Genomic DNA, 12,834 nt, shown 5'->3' with positions numbered 1-12,834 from the left:
GTGAGATAACAAGTTTAATTGAGAGCGTGAGAGCATCGTTTGAATCGAATCGTATTCTTTTCTATAACACCAATCGCTATTGTAATCATTGGCTAAAGATGATTCAGAAGATTTTAGGCAGAAAAGACGTCTTTTTTTTTTTTTTTTTTTTTTTTTTTTGTTTTCTTTCTTTTTCAGCAACAGCCAAATTTACTGAAGAAACCTTTACCAGTATCGAATGAAGCATTGTCCAAATTTTTTTGTTGTCTACCACTAGCTCCACTGTGTTGTTGTGGAATTGCTTTTGGTTGCTTTTGGTAGTTATATTTATTCGTTGCTTGTGGTGGTACGCCACCTGATGAACCAAAACCATTGGCACCTTTCGAAGGTTGAAATCTTGCTTGATTATTACTTTGAGCAGGAACAGCAGCAGTTTGTTGTTGTTGCTGTTGATATTGTAGTTGCTGAGCATATTTCTTCTGAGTTTGTTGTTGATAAGCCTCGTAGGATGTTGGATCTAACTTTGCTTGTGCAAATTGATTATTCATAGCAGCACTGTTACGAGCTAACGGGTCATCATTTGCATTTAAGTTTGCCATGTTCACCTGCGGCAATGGGGCCGCTTGTGCTGTGGGGATTGGAGCTTGCTGTAACACTTGTTGTTGATTATGAGGTGATTGCATCATCTGGTGATGAACGCCAGCGCCAGCCATCTTCGACCTATGTCTACGAGCTTTTTCATTTGGTGGGTTTGGATGACCATAACCGTGAAGATTTGGTTTTTTATTTATAGCCAAATCCCAACCTCTACCGCCATTCAATCTCATCCAATCGTATTCACCATCTGCTGTTTGTCCCAGGTCATCTAATACTGATAATAGTAACCTACGATAACCTTCATAATCTGGAGTTTCTTCAAATGATAAATTCCTTACGAGTTCCAAATAACGTCCGAACTGTATTGGCAAACCTTGTGATAAATCGTAAACATTCGTTGTTCTCTTTTTTTCACCAATTTTTTCGTATTTTTGTTTATTATTTGGTGCCTTCAAACCTTGCCATGGTAATTGACCTCTTAGGAAATAGAAGAACACATGGCCCATAGCTTCCATATCATCTCTTCTGGATTGTTCTCTACCCAAATGCGTATTAATAGACATATATCTAGCTGTACCACTCAACGATTTTTTCTCACGATATGGAATATGTTGCTTTGTCTTCGGATCTCTATACTGTTTAGCCATACCGAAATCGATTAAATGCACCTTATTTTCATCGGGTTGCTGAGGTCTACCAACTAAGAAGTTATCTGGTTTGATATCACGATAAATCAAATCGCGTGCATGTAAGTCTTCGATTAGCGTAACCATTTGAACTGCTACTTGTACCACAGTCTTCACTGAAAACCTACGCCCGCACCAATCAAAAAGATCTTCCAGCGATGGACCTAATAAATCAATGACTAAAATGTTATGCAATCCCTCTTGACCAAAATAATAAGCTTGTGGAATACCTAACGTGCCCGCTAAAATCTTATACGTTCTGTATTCATCCTTTAGTTGTGGTGCTTCCGTCTTTCTTGGTTCAAATTTAATCGCCACGGGAACACCGTTAATCATATTGGTACCTTCAAAAAGAACACCGAATGAACCTTCTCCTATCTTTTTCCCAATCTTATAGTGTAACCCCACAATCGTAGAATCATCCCTTGCCGATGAATTAGTTCCTCCTCCTGCTACTGCCGTGGTTCCATTCGTCGCTAAACCACCTGTTCCTCCTCCCGCAGCTCCTGTCGCATTTAAACCTGCTGCATGGTTACTATTAGAACCACCAATACCATTAACCATATTGATATTGGCAGCTGAATTAACGTTGGACATCCTGTTTAGATTTCCAGTATTTGTCAAATGATTAACTGCCATTGCAGTGTTGGCCGCAGTTGTCATTATGAAATGAAATAATAAAATAGAAATGGAAAAAAAATAAATCAGAACAAATTCAAATAAATAAATGAAAAAGTCTTGTATTCTTTCCTTTTTTGTTCTTTCTTTTGAAAAAAGTATAAACCGTTGCAGATCTGAGATTTCTCTACCCCTGCCACCAGACCAGACCACCAGATCTACCCAGTCTTATTCTCCATAAACAACCAAAGAGCGGCAGTCACTATTCTTATATTATCTATTACTCTTTTTATCAAAAAAAGAATAAAAGGCTCTATGGTTTATAGCTTGAATTGAAAAGAGGAGTGTTTAGAGTTTTAGTGACGGCTCTTCGAAAGAAACTGAGAAATGCAGAAATGAAATCACAGTACAGGTACACTCCAAATAGAAAGAAAAGATGCCTGTTAAAGAACAAGTTAGATAATCCTCCTTAGACTTTCTTTTTACCTTTGGTTGTTTCTACTAAATATGTTGTTTAGAAGCTAACGCTACGTTGGATTGTTGATCAACCCAAGAGCCTCTCCTCATGTGAACAAAGACCAAGCGATTTTTTGGAATTTTTTTTTTCTTTTTCTTTTTTTTTTTTTGTTACGGGAAACGGTGAAAAGGGAAAATGAATACATCTTGTTACCCGGCACGGTGGGGCGGGTTAACCCCAGCCGTGCGTAGTGAGTGCTTCACGCTTAAAGCACGTGTGTTTAAGGTCACGTGTAGTGTGTGAGCTCAGTATTCTCCTTATTTCTTGTCTTAAGAGATGGACATTCGATGCACTTGGTATTTAGTTTTACCGCTGACATCGTAGTTGTACTCCCTGTGGGCTTTCAAAGGGTCGATTGCGGTTTCCGTTCTCACGTGATCTGGGCGGTTGATAATTTTGGTCTTGTCAGTACACTGCTTGTAGGTGGTTCGGATGTCAAGAGCGCTAAACGATGATATATTTGGAATAGGAAATCGTTGATCTTCCGTCTTTAATTAGCATCTCAGGGAACTACCCAATACGGGTTCGTTACGATCTAATTTCGGATGTTCTCGAGCTGTTGTCATGGCAGCGCTGTAGAGATGGTATCGTTTAGTATATATAATTCTCGTAAACAGACATGTAGTACAGTTGGTAAACCTGTGTTGTCAAATCTAACTGGTTTTCGTCGTAGAATCGATTTGCTTTTTTCTTTTCTTTTTTCTTTTTCTTAGCTTTTCTTTTTTTGGCGGGGAAAGGGGCCCGGAGTTTTCTCTTCCTCATGGCATGCAAGGAACTGACACATTCTGTGGATAATCAGGTCATTGACCATTGCCACTTAGTCGAGATCCACCACCTGTAACCCATAACTTGTCGGTTCAAATGCTTCGTGTTCGATTTTTTCTCTCGAATCCCGGTCGGGTTCTTTGGCGCGCACATCTCATCGCCGTGAATGTGAAATTTTTCACATATAAACAGCTGAAAAATTCATCTCATCTCATCTCATCTCTTTGCATGCAATCTAATCCTCTCTTTAGAACTCATCAAAGATGGTTTCGCAAGACTTTTTGAAAGAACTGCCCAAATGTGAGCATCATTTGCATCTAGAAGGTACTCTAGAACCCGACCTTCTTTTCCCGCTAGCTAAACGTAACGGTATAACCTTGCCACAAGAATTCCCACAGACCGTAGCTGAATTAGAGACTAGATACGGTCAGTTCAAAGATCTACAAGACTTCTTGGACTACTACTATATTGGTACTAGCGTTCTTATCGACGAACAAGATTTCCACGACTTAGCATGGGCATATTTCCAAAAAGTCCATTCGCAGGGTTTAGTTCATGCCGAAGTGTTTTACGATCCTCAATCTCACACCACCAGAGGTATACCAATTGAAGTTGTTACTCGAGGATTTGAAACTGCATGCCAAAGAGCTGAGAGGGAATTGGGTATTACTTCAAAGTTGATCATGTGCCTTCTCAGACACATGGACCCTCAAGAATGTCTGCAGACCATAGAGGATGCTAACAAATTGATCTCAAATGGTACCATTCACGGTATTGGATTAGATTCTGCCGAAAGGCCTTTCCCACCCGAATTGTTTGTTGAGTGTTATGAGAAGGCAAGATCAATTAATCCAGAAATACAACTTACCGCACACGCCGGTGAAGAAGGACCTGCTAAATACGTTAGCAACTCTTTGGATCTTTTGCAAGTGTCCAGAATCGACCATGGTGTTAATAGTGTTCACGACGAAGAGTTGATGCAAAGATTGGCACAAGAAAAAATTATGCTTACCGTGTGTCCGTTATCCAACGTTAAATTACAGGTAGTTTCCCGTGTAAGTCAAATTCCGCTGCAGAAATTATTGGATGCTAATGTACCATTTTCATTAAATTCTGACGATCCTGCGTATTTTGGTGGCTACATATTAGACAACTACTATAAAGTTGCTGAAGAATTCCCTCATTGGGACCACAAGGTTTGGTCAACAATTTGTCGTAATTCCATCGAGGGTTCTTGGTGTGATGCAAAGAGGAAGAATGAATTGTTGAGCAGATTAGATCAAGTCGTTGCTAAATACTACCCTTTGAACTAGGCGTCTTCTTCGTCACTTGAACTTTCAAACATACTTTCACTAATTTCACCGTCTCTGAGCCAGTACTTATTTGTCATTTCCTCTAGTTTTTTCCGTTGTTCTATTAATTCGTGAAGTTTAAATTGCCTTTGATCACGAACCTCGCTAGGTTGTGGGATTCTTGGTGGTGGAACCTTGAGAGCATCGGCTGTCATTGTGGGGACTGTGTAAGGCATACATTGACTACCGCTGCTTGCCTCCCTGTATGAAATGCCAGGTACCTGTGGGGAAAACTGGAACAGAAGATCGTCTTCAAGGGCGCTCATCGGTGGTGATGAAAGACGATAAAATCATTTAGATCTCAAGCTCAGTTGTAGCTACCAATTTATATTAAATTTTGAAACGCTCTGATGCAGGATGTTTGATAGTATATCAACATGGGCATATAATTGTTACACTAATATTGCACTTTAGTATTATTTGATTTTCTACCCACATGGCTGAACCTTGTAGGTCCCTAGTGATTAATCAACGACAGTGTGTCGTTGTTAGTAATTTAGCGGCACGTGCATATAAAAGGACCCATATTTCAAGAACGTGGGTAGTCAAGTCACATATATACTTATATTATATTGGATTATTGTCTTGGAGCAATATTGTCTTTATAGAATATTCAGCACATGTTTGGAAGCTTTCTCAAGCTTCCGTGGGGCACGCGCGGCTGTAGCACCTGTAACGGCCTCATCACATATTTCATATTTCAGATGCAGCTAGTAAATAGTAATAGTGCTAGTTGTTGCATTCAAGGATTCTAATGTGCTTCGGAGTTCTCGAGCATACGAATATTCAATGTATAAAACGCACCGGGTTTCGTTCTTTTGCAGTCGCCAATTTTCTTCGGATTACCCTATAGTATATTGACAGCGACCTTATCTCTCTTTTCAATTGCAGTAAAAAATTACTGAGGAGTGAGGCTGTCAATTTGTGTTGCAACCGGCTCGGGATGCTGTTAAAGTATGTTAGCCGTTCAATAGGTTTGCAAGTAATCTTTCAAACACGGTTGAATGGTAGTATTCTCGTGCAGTTCTACGATTTTACTTCCGAGCTACGGTTTTAGTGCCGTCTGTTATTTGACACATCTAGGGGTATATAAAAGAGGAAGGAAGTTGGACAAGTAACCGTTGTCGCTGAGGTTGCGCGTATTGTTGGAAACAAATTGTACAGCATCGTAGTAGTTAATATGACACAATTTGATTTTGGGACTTTGAAGAGTAGATACACCTCTTTTCTTTCTAGAAGAGATGCTGCCAAGGAATTGGTAAAATTTTGGGATAATCCACCTGGACCTGGAGTCATTGAATTAGCTGGTGGTATGCCCAATGCTGGGTTTTTTCCAATTGACTCAATTGATTTACATGTTGTGAGTCACCCATTCGAGAAGAATCATGGTAAGAACGGATTAAAGGTCCATATGGATAAGCAGGAACCTAAAGACATGCCACTATCAATGTCATTACAATATACAAACACTGAGGGCATGGGCCCGCTAGTGTCTTTTGCCAAAAAAATGATTGAACGTATCAATCCTCCGGCTTATGGAGGTTGGAACGTATGCATGGCAAACGGATCTAGTGACGCCATGTACAAAGTATTTGAAGTTTTATGTGATGAAGATAGTACCGTTATGCTGGAAGAATTCACATTTTCACCGGTGATCTCTAATATCAAACTACAAGGCGCCAGTGTTGTTCCTGTTAAGATGCAGTTATCAGCAGATCCTGAACAGCAAGGTATTGATGTGGATCGGTTGGCTGATTTGCTAGACAATTGGTCAGTTGGTCCTTACAAGCATTTAAACAAACCCAAGGCATTGTATACTGTGGCCACAGGTCAAAATCCAACCGGTATGACATTGTCACCTACCAAGAGAAGACGTATCTATGAAATTGCTCAAAAGCACGATTTCCTAATAGTGGAGGATGACCCATACGGATACTTATTCTTCCCACCATATAACCCTAAGGAACCAATGAATAACGCTTACTGGGATGATAAGTCGTTGACTGTTCAAAAATATGTTGATGACTATTTGGTCAAGAGTTTTTTGACAATTGATACAGATGCAAGAGTGATTAGATTAGAGACTTTCTCCAAATTGTATGCGCCAGGTTTAAGATTAAGCTTTGTGGTTGCTAATGAATTTCTAATAGAACGTATTTTCAACATGAGTGAGGTTACCACCAGAGCCCCTAGTGGTGTATCTCAAGCACTGGTTTATGGGGTGGTTAAAGAGATGGGTAAAAAGTACAGTTCTGAATCCGAGCCATCGCTGGATTCTATGGTCACCGGATGGATGGAATGGCCGATGAAGGTTGCCGGCTATTATACGCATCGTCGTAACGTTGCATTTAAGGCATTGTATGAAACTGAAGGTTACAGCAAGGGCCTTTACCAGGTTATGGAACCATCGGCAGGTATGTTTATCGATTTAAAGCCATGTTGGCCTCAAAATGAATTGTCTAGACCTGACCATTATGACCTCATCATTGAAAAGATGGATAAATTAAACCAAACACTGCTGAAGACTGGCGTTCAAGTGGTGCTTGGTTATAGAATGGCAGTCGACGTGAAAGCCTCCAAGGATACTTGCGATTTTGTGAGAATCACCATTGCCTATGCTAATGATGATCAGCAAATCGTGGAAGCGTGCCACAGAATTGGTAAGGGCTTCGAAGCATACTTTTCGCATATATGATTACATTTTTCTCTTGCTATAGCCCATCGTCCTAGCTTCTCTTTTATACTCAACTATTTTACCATACATAATGAAAAGTAAGAAAAAAAAAATTGAAGACTTGAACTCATTTCAATGAACTGTTCGAACAAAAAGACAAAGGATAAGAAGTTTTAGTAGGCATTGAAGATGGAATTACTACCTGAAGGTCAAAAGAATAATACAAATGTTACCTTTGAAGATCAACAGAAGATTAACCAATTTTCCAAGCTTATAATGAGGAAAGATGCTATAGAACAAGAGTTGAACATACAACGACAGGAAAAGGAATATTCTGATGACGTTTCACTAGAACTTGAACTAATCGATGAAGATGAACCGGTGCAGTACAAAGTTGGTGTGATTTTCCTACATTTGAAACAAAAAGAAGCTGTCGAGCAATTAGAGAAAGATATGGAATCTACACAGGGTAGAATCGATGAATTGGAAAGCGAACAAGACGGTTTAGATGCTCAACTAAAAGAACTGAAAAGCATTCTTTATGCCAAATTTGGTGACAACATCAATTTAGAACGTTGAAAAAAAACTCCTATAGACATACAAAAACCCCTATATATATAACCCTGCATGTATTTTACCATTAGCTAATGTTCATGTCTTGCAAAAGTATGAACTTCAGAATCTTTTTCAATGTGAACAGAATAGCCAGATTTTAGTTCTGCTTGCTTGATTTGACCCTGTAGTTTAGAAACTTCTGTATCGTCTAGTTCTGCAGTGAATCCTTTGATTAGGGAGAATTCATGGGTTACGTACCCACCAACATCATGAACCTTTTCCTTGAGAGAATCTAAAAAGCTAGAAGGAACATCAGTTTGTTCTATTGTAATGATATATGAAGTTGTAGCAGCATGTACAGCTGAGATAAAACCAATAATAGCTGATAACTTCATCCTGGAGCGTTTGATTTAGCGATTTTCGTTTGACAAGGAGTTCGTATTAAAGATTAAGATGATTTCGGAGTGAGCTAGATTAAATAGGATTAGTGATTAATATATAGATAAAAGTGGGTAAACATCTAATGAGACTACTATAACAACATCTGACCAGGTTTGGAACCTTCATGCAATTAGAGATTATTTTATTTTTCGTTCTGGGGTTGGCCAGACTCAACACCGGATTCTGCAGTGGATGAGTTTCCTCCTTCCTCCACAGTTTGGGCAATTTTGTCATCAATGTTCTCCATTGGTGGAGCAACAGAGTTCTTGGAACGCACGGGTTCTGGAATGTATAGGGTATCTTCGTGATAGGTAAATTCACCAATTTGAGCTTCATCCGTTCCCAACTCTTCCTCTTCTGGTTTCAATCTTAGTCTCAAAAATGGTACCAGGTTCATGGAAAATAAGAGAATAGCTGTACAGGTGACGGTCCATGCGATAACTGAACACATAGCTGCTAACTGGTAGCCAACTTGTTTCCAGTGGTGATTTATCCAACCACCGGCAATTGGCGCAGTATAACTACCAGCGGTGGAATTAACGTAGTCTGCTGCGAAAATACCTGTAAATACACAACCAATGCTGCCACCAACACCATGTAATGCCCAAACATCTAACCCATCATCGATGTGCAAGAAATTCTTTAAATCAGTAGCGAGGTTACAACCGGCACCGGATACGACACCAATGATAAATGACGACCAAATGGGGACAAACCCTGCCGCTGGAGTAATACCAACAAGACCGGAAATAATACCGGAACATAGGCCGACAGTGGTCCATTTACCTCCGAATCTGAAAAAATCGATAAACATCCATGTGAGACCACCGGCGGCAGCTGCCAAATTGGTGTTCATAGCAGAGTACCAAGCTCTGATGGTGGCATTACCAGCGGAACCTGGGTTAAAGAATTGCCAGCCAAACCATAGGAAAACTGTCCCCAAAACTATGGAAGTAACAGAGTGTGGTTTGTACTTGGGCATCCCGGGCTTAGCAACTGGATCGTTACGCTTCCCCAGAATCAAAGCATAGATAAGAGCACCATGGCCTGATGAGATGTGCACTGGGCCACCACCTGCATAATCCAGGGACCCTAGAGTAGCTAACCAACCTTCAGCATTCCAAGTCCAACATGCAAGTGGAGAATAGACAATAGTCATCCACAGGAATAGGAAGATCATCATTGGTAACAAACGTGCCCTTTCACAAGCACCACCCAGCATCAAGGCACCGGTAACGGCTGCAAACATACCTTGGTATACTGCGAACAAAATATCTGGCAGCGAGTCCACAGAAGCTGGAGCTCCGAGTACATTCTTAAACCCAAAGAATTTCAAAGTACCCAAAAATCCATTACCTCTAGTAGTATGGGAAAAGGCTAAGGAATAACCCCAGAAAAACCAGTAAAATATGACTAGAGAAACGGTCATCATTGACGCCCATAGTAACGAAAGAGCGTGCTTTTTACGAGACATACCGGAGTACAGTAAACCAACACCGGGAACCATAATCCAAACACCGGCTGCGGCTACACCAACCCAAGCCATATTGGCCAAGTCGAATTGTTGATTCAAATCTGTAGTCAACGAATTCCCACCGGTACCAGTACCAGTGGGAGTACCTGTAAAATTCATACTCATCTTCGATTGATATTACGCTCGAGTAAACTAATTCTTATCGATCTTGATCAGTTGTGAAGTAATTGAAGTGTAGAACAAAGGATTGGTCCCTTGATGGGGGACATTCCCGTATTTTCAGGGCCGTTTATATATTCTTCTTTTATCTCAAAATAAGATTACTTTCGATTCTGCGATCTGTGTTTCCTTTGCGGTCATGGCCCATACGAAGACCGTATCTTCAGTGTCTAATTCTCTTATCTCTTATCAACACTCTAGGAAATTGACCAATAAAAGTTGTCCAACTTGATAGTGTAAATTATTACTGATAGCGAGAAAGAATTCCGTTTGTATTATTACCTAAAAGGGATAGGGTCCGGTGGAAGTCCTCTTTGGGAAGTATTCATGAGATTTACGGCGTAAATTTAAGTCATCTGATCAAGATGTTATTTCTGTCAATCTTAATTCAATTTTAATTCAATATTAATAACTATTTACCTACACCGGTATGGTAACTTCGATGTACAACGAATAGACGTTGTTGAAGCTTATACAGAAGGGTGGTCTACTGGCTAAACCCTGTCATCATTATAAAATGAAAATTAAATGAAAGGATAACGTTTGTGTCAAACGTAAAGGAAAGAAAGAATTAAAAGTAGAACAACCCGTTGAACGAAGAAACGAAGAAGAGAAGAAAAGAAAATGAAGGGTATAGTGTCATCACAGTGAATGAACAAAAACGAAAAAACAAAAGGAAATGGAACAATAAAACTTTTTTTTCCTAGTCAGCGGTTCATGGGAACAGAGAACTCAAGGCTTGTTGGTCCCTCACGCCGTTAGCAGCAGCAACTGACAACAAGATCTGAGCCTTAATTGGAGACAAATAACCAGCTGGGATGGTTCCTGATGGAACGTCTTCCTTTCCGACGTAGCGCAAGCTTGAGCCAGCTTCAGCGAAAACGATTGGAGAGGAACTGTTACGAACGGTGGATAAAGTAGAGTTAGAACCAGAGCTAACAACGACGAAACCAGAGGCTGATGGCAAAGAAGAGATCAATTGGCTAGAGTAATCTCCATCGTAGATGATTGGAACCACAGGGGTATTGGTAATATTGTAGTTGGTGAAGTTAGAGTAGTTTTGCTTGACAACAGAACTTGGACTAACTAATGCTGGAACAGAGTATTCAAAGAACCAAGTTGCGTTGGTGAAATCAGAAGCAATACCTACAGCAGCGCAAGAAGAGGAATCATCACCAGATGGAGCAAATACACCTGGGTAAATCAACTTGTTGTCACCAATGACCAAAGGACCACGAGCAGAAGAAGAAGATTGCTTAGCGATAGGGACACCGACTGCACCATTTTGAGCAATGACTAGAGGCTTGTCGGTATTGAACAGTAAGGAGGTGAAGATACCTAGTGGCTCTAGAGATTCTTCGTTAGAAACAATAACCACGCTTTGAGTAGTTGCGAGACCCAAAGTAGCATTGACCCGAGCAGCCAAAGAATATAGCTGGGTAATGTTCAGAGCTTGAGAAGAGTTGAATAGGGTTATGATGCTAACATCACTAGAGTTTTTCAAACCGACAGTACCACCAGTAACAAAAACAACGACTTTACCTGGGACGCTCGAGGTGTTGGAAGAACCTGCCGCAGCGGTGGTGTTAGAGTAACCAGCGGCTGGGACAGTAGTGTTGGAAGAACCAGCTGCAGCGGCTGGGGCAGTAGTGTTGGATGAACCGGCTGCGGCAGTGGTGTTTGAGTAACCACCAGCGGCTGGAGCAGTAGTGTTGGAAGAACCGGCTGCGGCAGCTGGAGCAGTAGTGTTGGAAGAACCGGCTGCGGCAGCTGGAGCAGTAGTGTTGGAAGAACCGGCTGCGGCAGCTGGAGCAGTAGTGTTGGAAGAACCGGCTGCGGCAGCTGGAGCAGTTGTATTACTACCAACACCGCCAGTAGAGGATGGTGAGATGGAGCTTGCGATGCCACTACCACTAACAACTGCAGGGGTGGTAGCAGTAGCAGGCATAGAACCGCTTACGGGGCTGGCACTACCGGCAGCAGCATCAGCAGTAGTAGCAGCAGAGCCGCCGACGGCACTGGCGCTATCGACACGTTTGTGCAAAAGATCTTGGGCTGGGTTCACAGGGTTGGCAAGAACTGCTGAGCAGACTGCCAAAGCGGTGGCTAAAACTGATAACTTCATTATTGATATAATTCCTTTTGTCAAAAATAGACTCTTTTAGAACTAAATTTCCGCCGCGAGTATGTTATTCTTACTAGACTCTCATATAGAAAGAAAAGGTCGACAACAACCGCTACTAACCCGCTCCCTTTATATCTTTTTTCAAATCTTTATTTCTGGAGATGTCTAGAAAAAAGTAAATTCATAATACTAATTCTTTTGGGCGGTCCCCTTAGAGTTTTTTTCCCACATAAGCACTCACTTTCCCCAAAACGGATCATATAGAATCGGCCGGATCCCCCCGAACAATAAAGTTTGAAAATTCTTTGAAAATCACTGCAACTCTATTAGCCCAATTTCCGCAATTGGGATCGCAAGTTGGTGCGAGAGAGACTTTGACATTAGTTACTTTGCTCTTTTGCTGTTGTCATGCAGATGCAGGGCCAATGCGGAAAGTGGATCGGAGTCTTTTCACTCAATCCTTTTTCGTTGAGGCATTAAGAAGCCTAATTGGAAAAAGCCTTAACTTAAAGGGAGATGTACAACTTCTTAACGACGCAAAGGGTAAAATTTAATGATTAACGTAGTGTATTGTTGCACATTTCCGTCACTACCTTCTTGGGATATTAACGCACAGGGAAATTAGGCTTCGAACATAATACCATGGTGATCACATTCCACACATGTTGGAAAGCTTTTTTTGTAATTTACTCCTTTCTGTGATAATGCAAACAAGCGTATAGTCTCACCGAGGAAAAGCAGTAAATCAACCTGAAATGAGAAGGGATGTTTGTTTAGAAAAGCATTTTAAATCTCTAGCAAAACCTTGTATGTCCTTCACTCTAGGTGTTAC

The 12,834-nt window shown here is 40.9% G+C and overlaps 8 protein-coding genes across 8 annotated transcripts; 3 read left to right on the top strand and 5 right to left on the bottom strand.

Moving 5' to 3' along the window:
* Nucleotides 1-173: 173 nt before the first annotated feature.
* Nucleotides 174-1,925, bottom strand: ZYRO0G05412g (casein kinase I homolog; the record flags this gene model as incomplete). The annotated part of the gene is made up of 1 exon (XM_002498187.1): nt 174-1,925. One exon carries the CDS (start codon nt 1,923-1,925, stop codon nt 174-176), a length of 1,752 nt encoding a protein of 583 aa, XP_002498232.1.
* A 1,500-nt stretch (nt 1,926-3,425) lies between these two features.
* Nucleotides 3,426-4,475, top strand: AAH1 (adenine deaminase; the record flags this gene model as incomplete). The annotated part of the gene is made up of 1 exon (XM_002498186.1): nt 3,426-4,475. The coding sequence occupies one exon, from the start codon at nt 3,426-3,428 to the stop codon at nt 4,473-4,475; it is 1,050 nt and encodes a 349-aa protein (XP_002498231.1).
* ZYRO0G05368g (uncharacterized protein) lies at nt 4,472-4,780 on the bottom strand (the record flags this gene model as incomplete). Its single annotated transcript, XM_002498185.1, has 1 exon — nt 4,472-4,780. The coding sequence occupies one exon, from the start codon at nt 4,778-4,780 to the stop codon at nt 4,472-4,474; it is 309 nt and encodes a 102-aa protein (XP_002498230.1).
* A 914-nt stretch (nt 4,781-5,694) lies between these two features.
* On the top strand, nt 5,695-7,209 carry ARO9 (aromatic-amino-acid:2-oxoglutarate transaminase; the record flags this gene model as incomplete). The annotated part of the gene is made up of 1 exon (XM_002498184.1): nt 5,695-7,209. One exon carries the CDS (start codon nt 5,695-5,697, stop codon nt 7,207-7,209), a length of 1,515 nt encoding a protein of 504 aa, XP_002498229.1.
* Nucleotides 7,210-7,377: 168 nt separating this feature from the next.
* Nucleotides 7,378-7,767, top strand: GIM3 (tubulin-binding prefolding complex subunit GIM3; the record flags this gene model as incomplete). The annotated part of the gene is made up of 1 exon (XM_002498183.1): nt 7,378-7,767. One exon carries the CDS (start codon nt 7,378-7,380, stop codon nt 7,765-7,767), a length of 390 nt encoding a protein of 129 aa, XP_002498228.1.
* A 65-nt stretch (nt 7,768-7,832) lies between these two features.
* ZYRO0G05302g (uncharacterized protein) lies at nt 7,833-8,138 on the bottom strand (the record flags this gene model as incomplete). Its single annotated transcript, XM_002498182.1, has 1 exon — nt 7,833-8,138. One exon carries the CDS (start codon nt 8,136-8,138, stop codon nt 7,833-7,835), a length of 306 nt encoding a protein of 101 aa, XP_002498227.1.
* Nucleotides 8,139-8,326: 188 nt separating this feature from the next.
* On the bottom strand, nt 8,327-9,823 carry MEP2 (ammonium permease MEP2; the record flags this gene model as incomplete). The annotated part of the gene is made up of 1 exon (XM_002498181.1): nt 8,327-9,823. One exon carries the CDS (start codon nt 9,821-9,823, stop codon nt 8,327-8,329), a length of 1,497 nt encoding a protein of 498 aa, XP_002498226.1.
* Nucleotides 9,824-10,592: 769 nt separating this feature from the next.
* YGP1 (Ygp1p) lies at nt 10,593-12,002 on the bottom strand (the record flags this gene model as incomplete). The annotated part of the gene is made up of 1 exon (XM_002498180.1): nt 10,593-12,002. One exon carries the CDS (start codon nt 12,000-12,002, stop codon nt 10,593-10,595), a length of 1,410 nt encoding a protein of 469 aa, XP_002498225.1.
* Between the last annotated feature and the right edge of the window lie 832 nt (nt 12,003-12,834).

The sequence above is a fragment of the Zygosaccharomyces rouxii genome (assembly GCF_000026365.1).
Source record: "Zygosaccharomyces rouxii strain CBS732 chromosome G complete sequence".
Taxonomy (NCBI): Eukaryota; Fungi; Ascomycota; class Saccharomycetes; order Saccharomycetales; family Saccharomycetaceae; genus Zygosaccharomyces; species Zygosaccharomyces rouxii.
The sequence above is the reverse complement of the archived record's forward strand: the minus strand, read 5'-3'. Positions and strand labels throughout refer to the sequence as shown.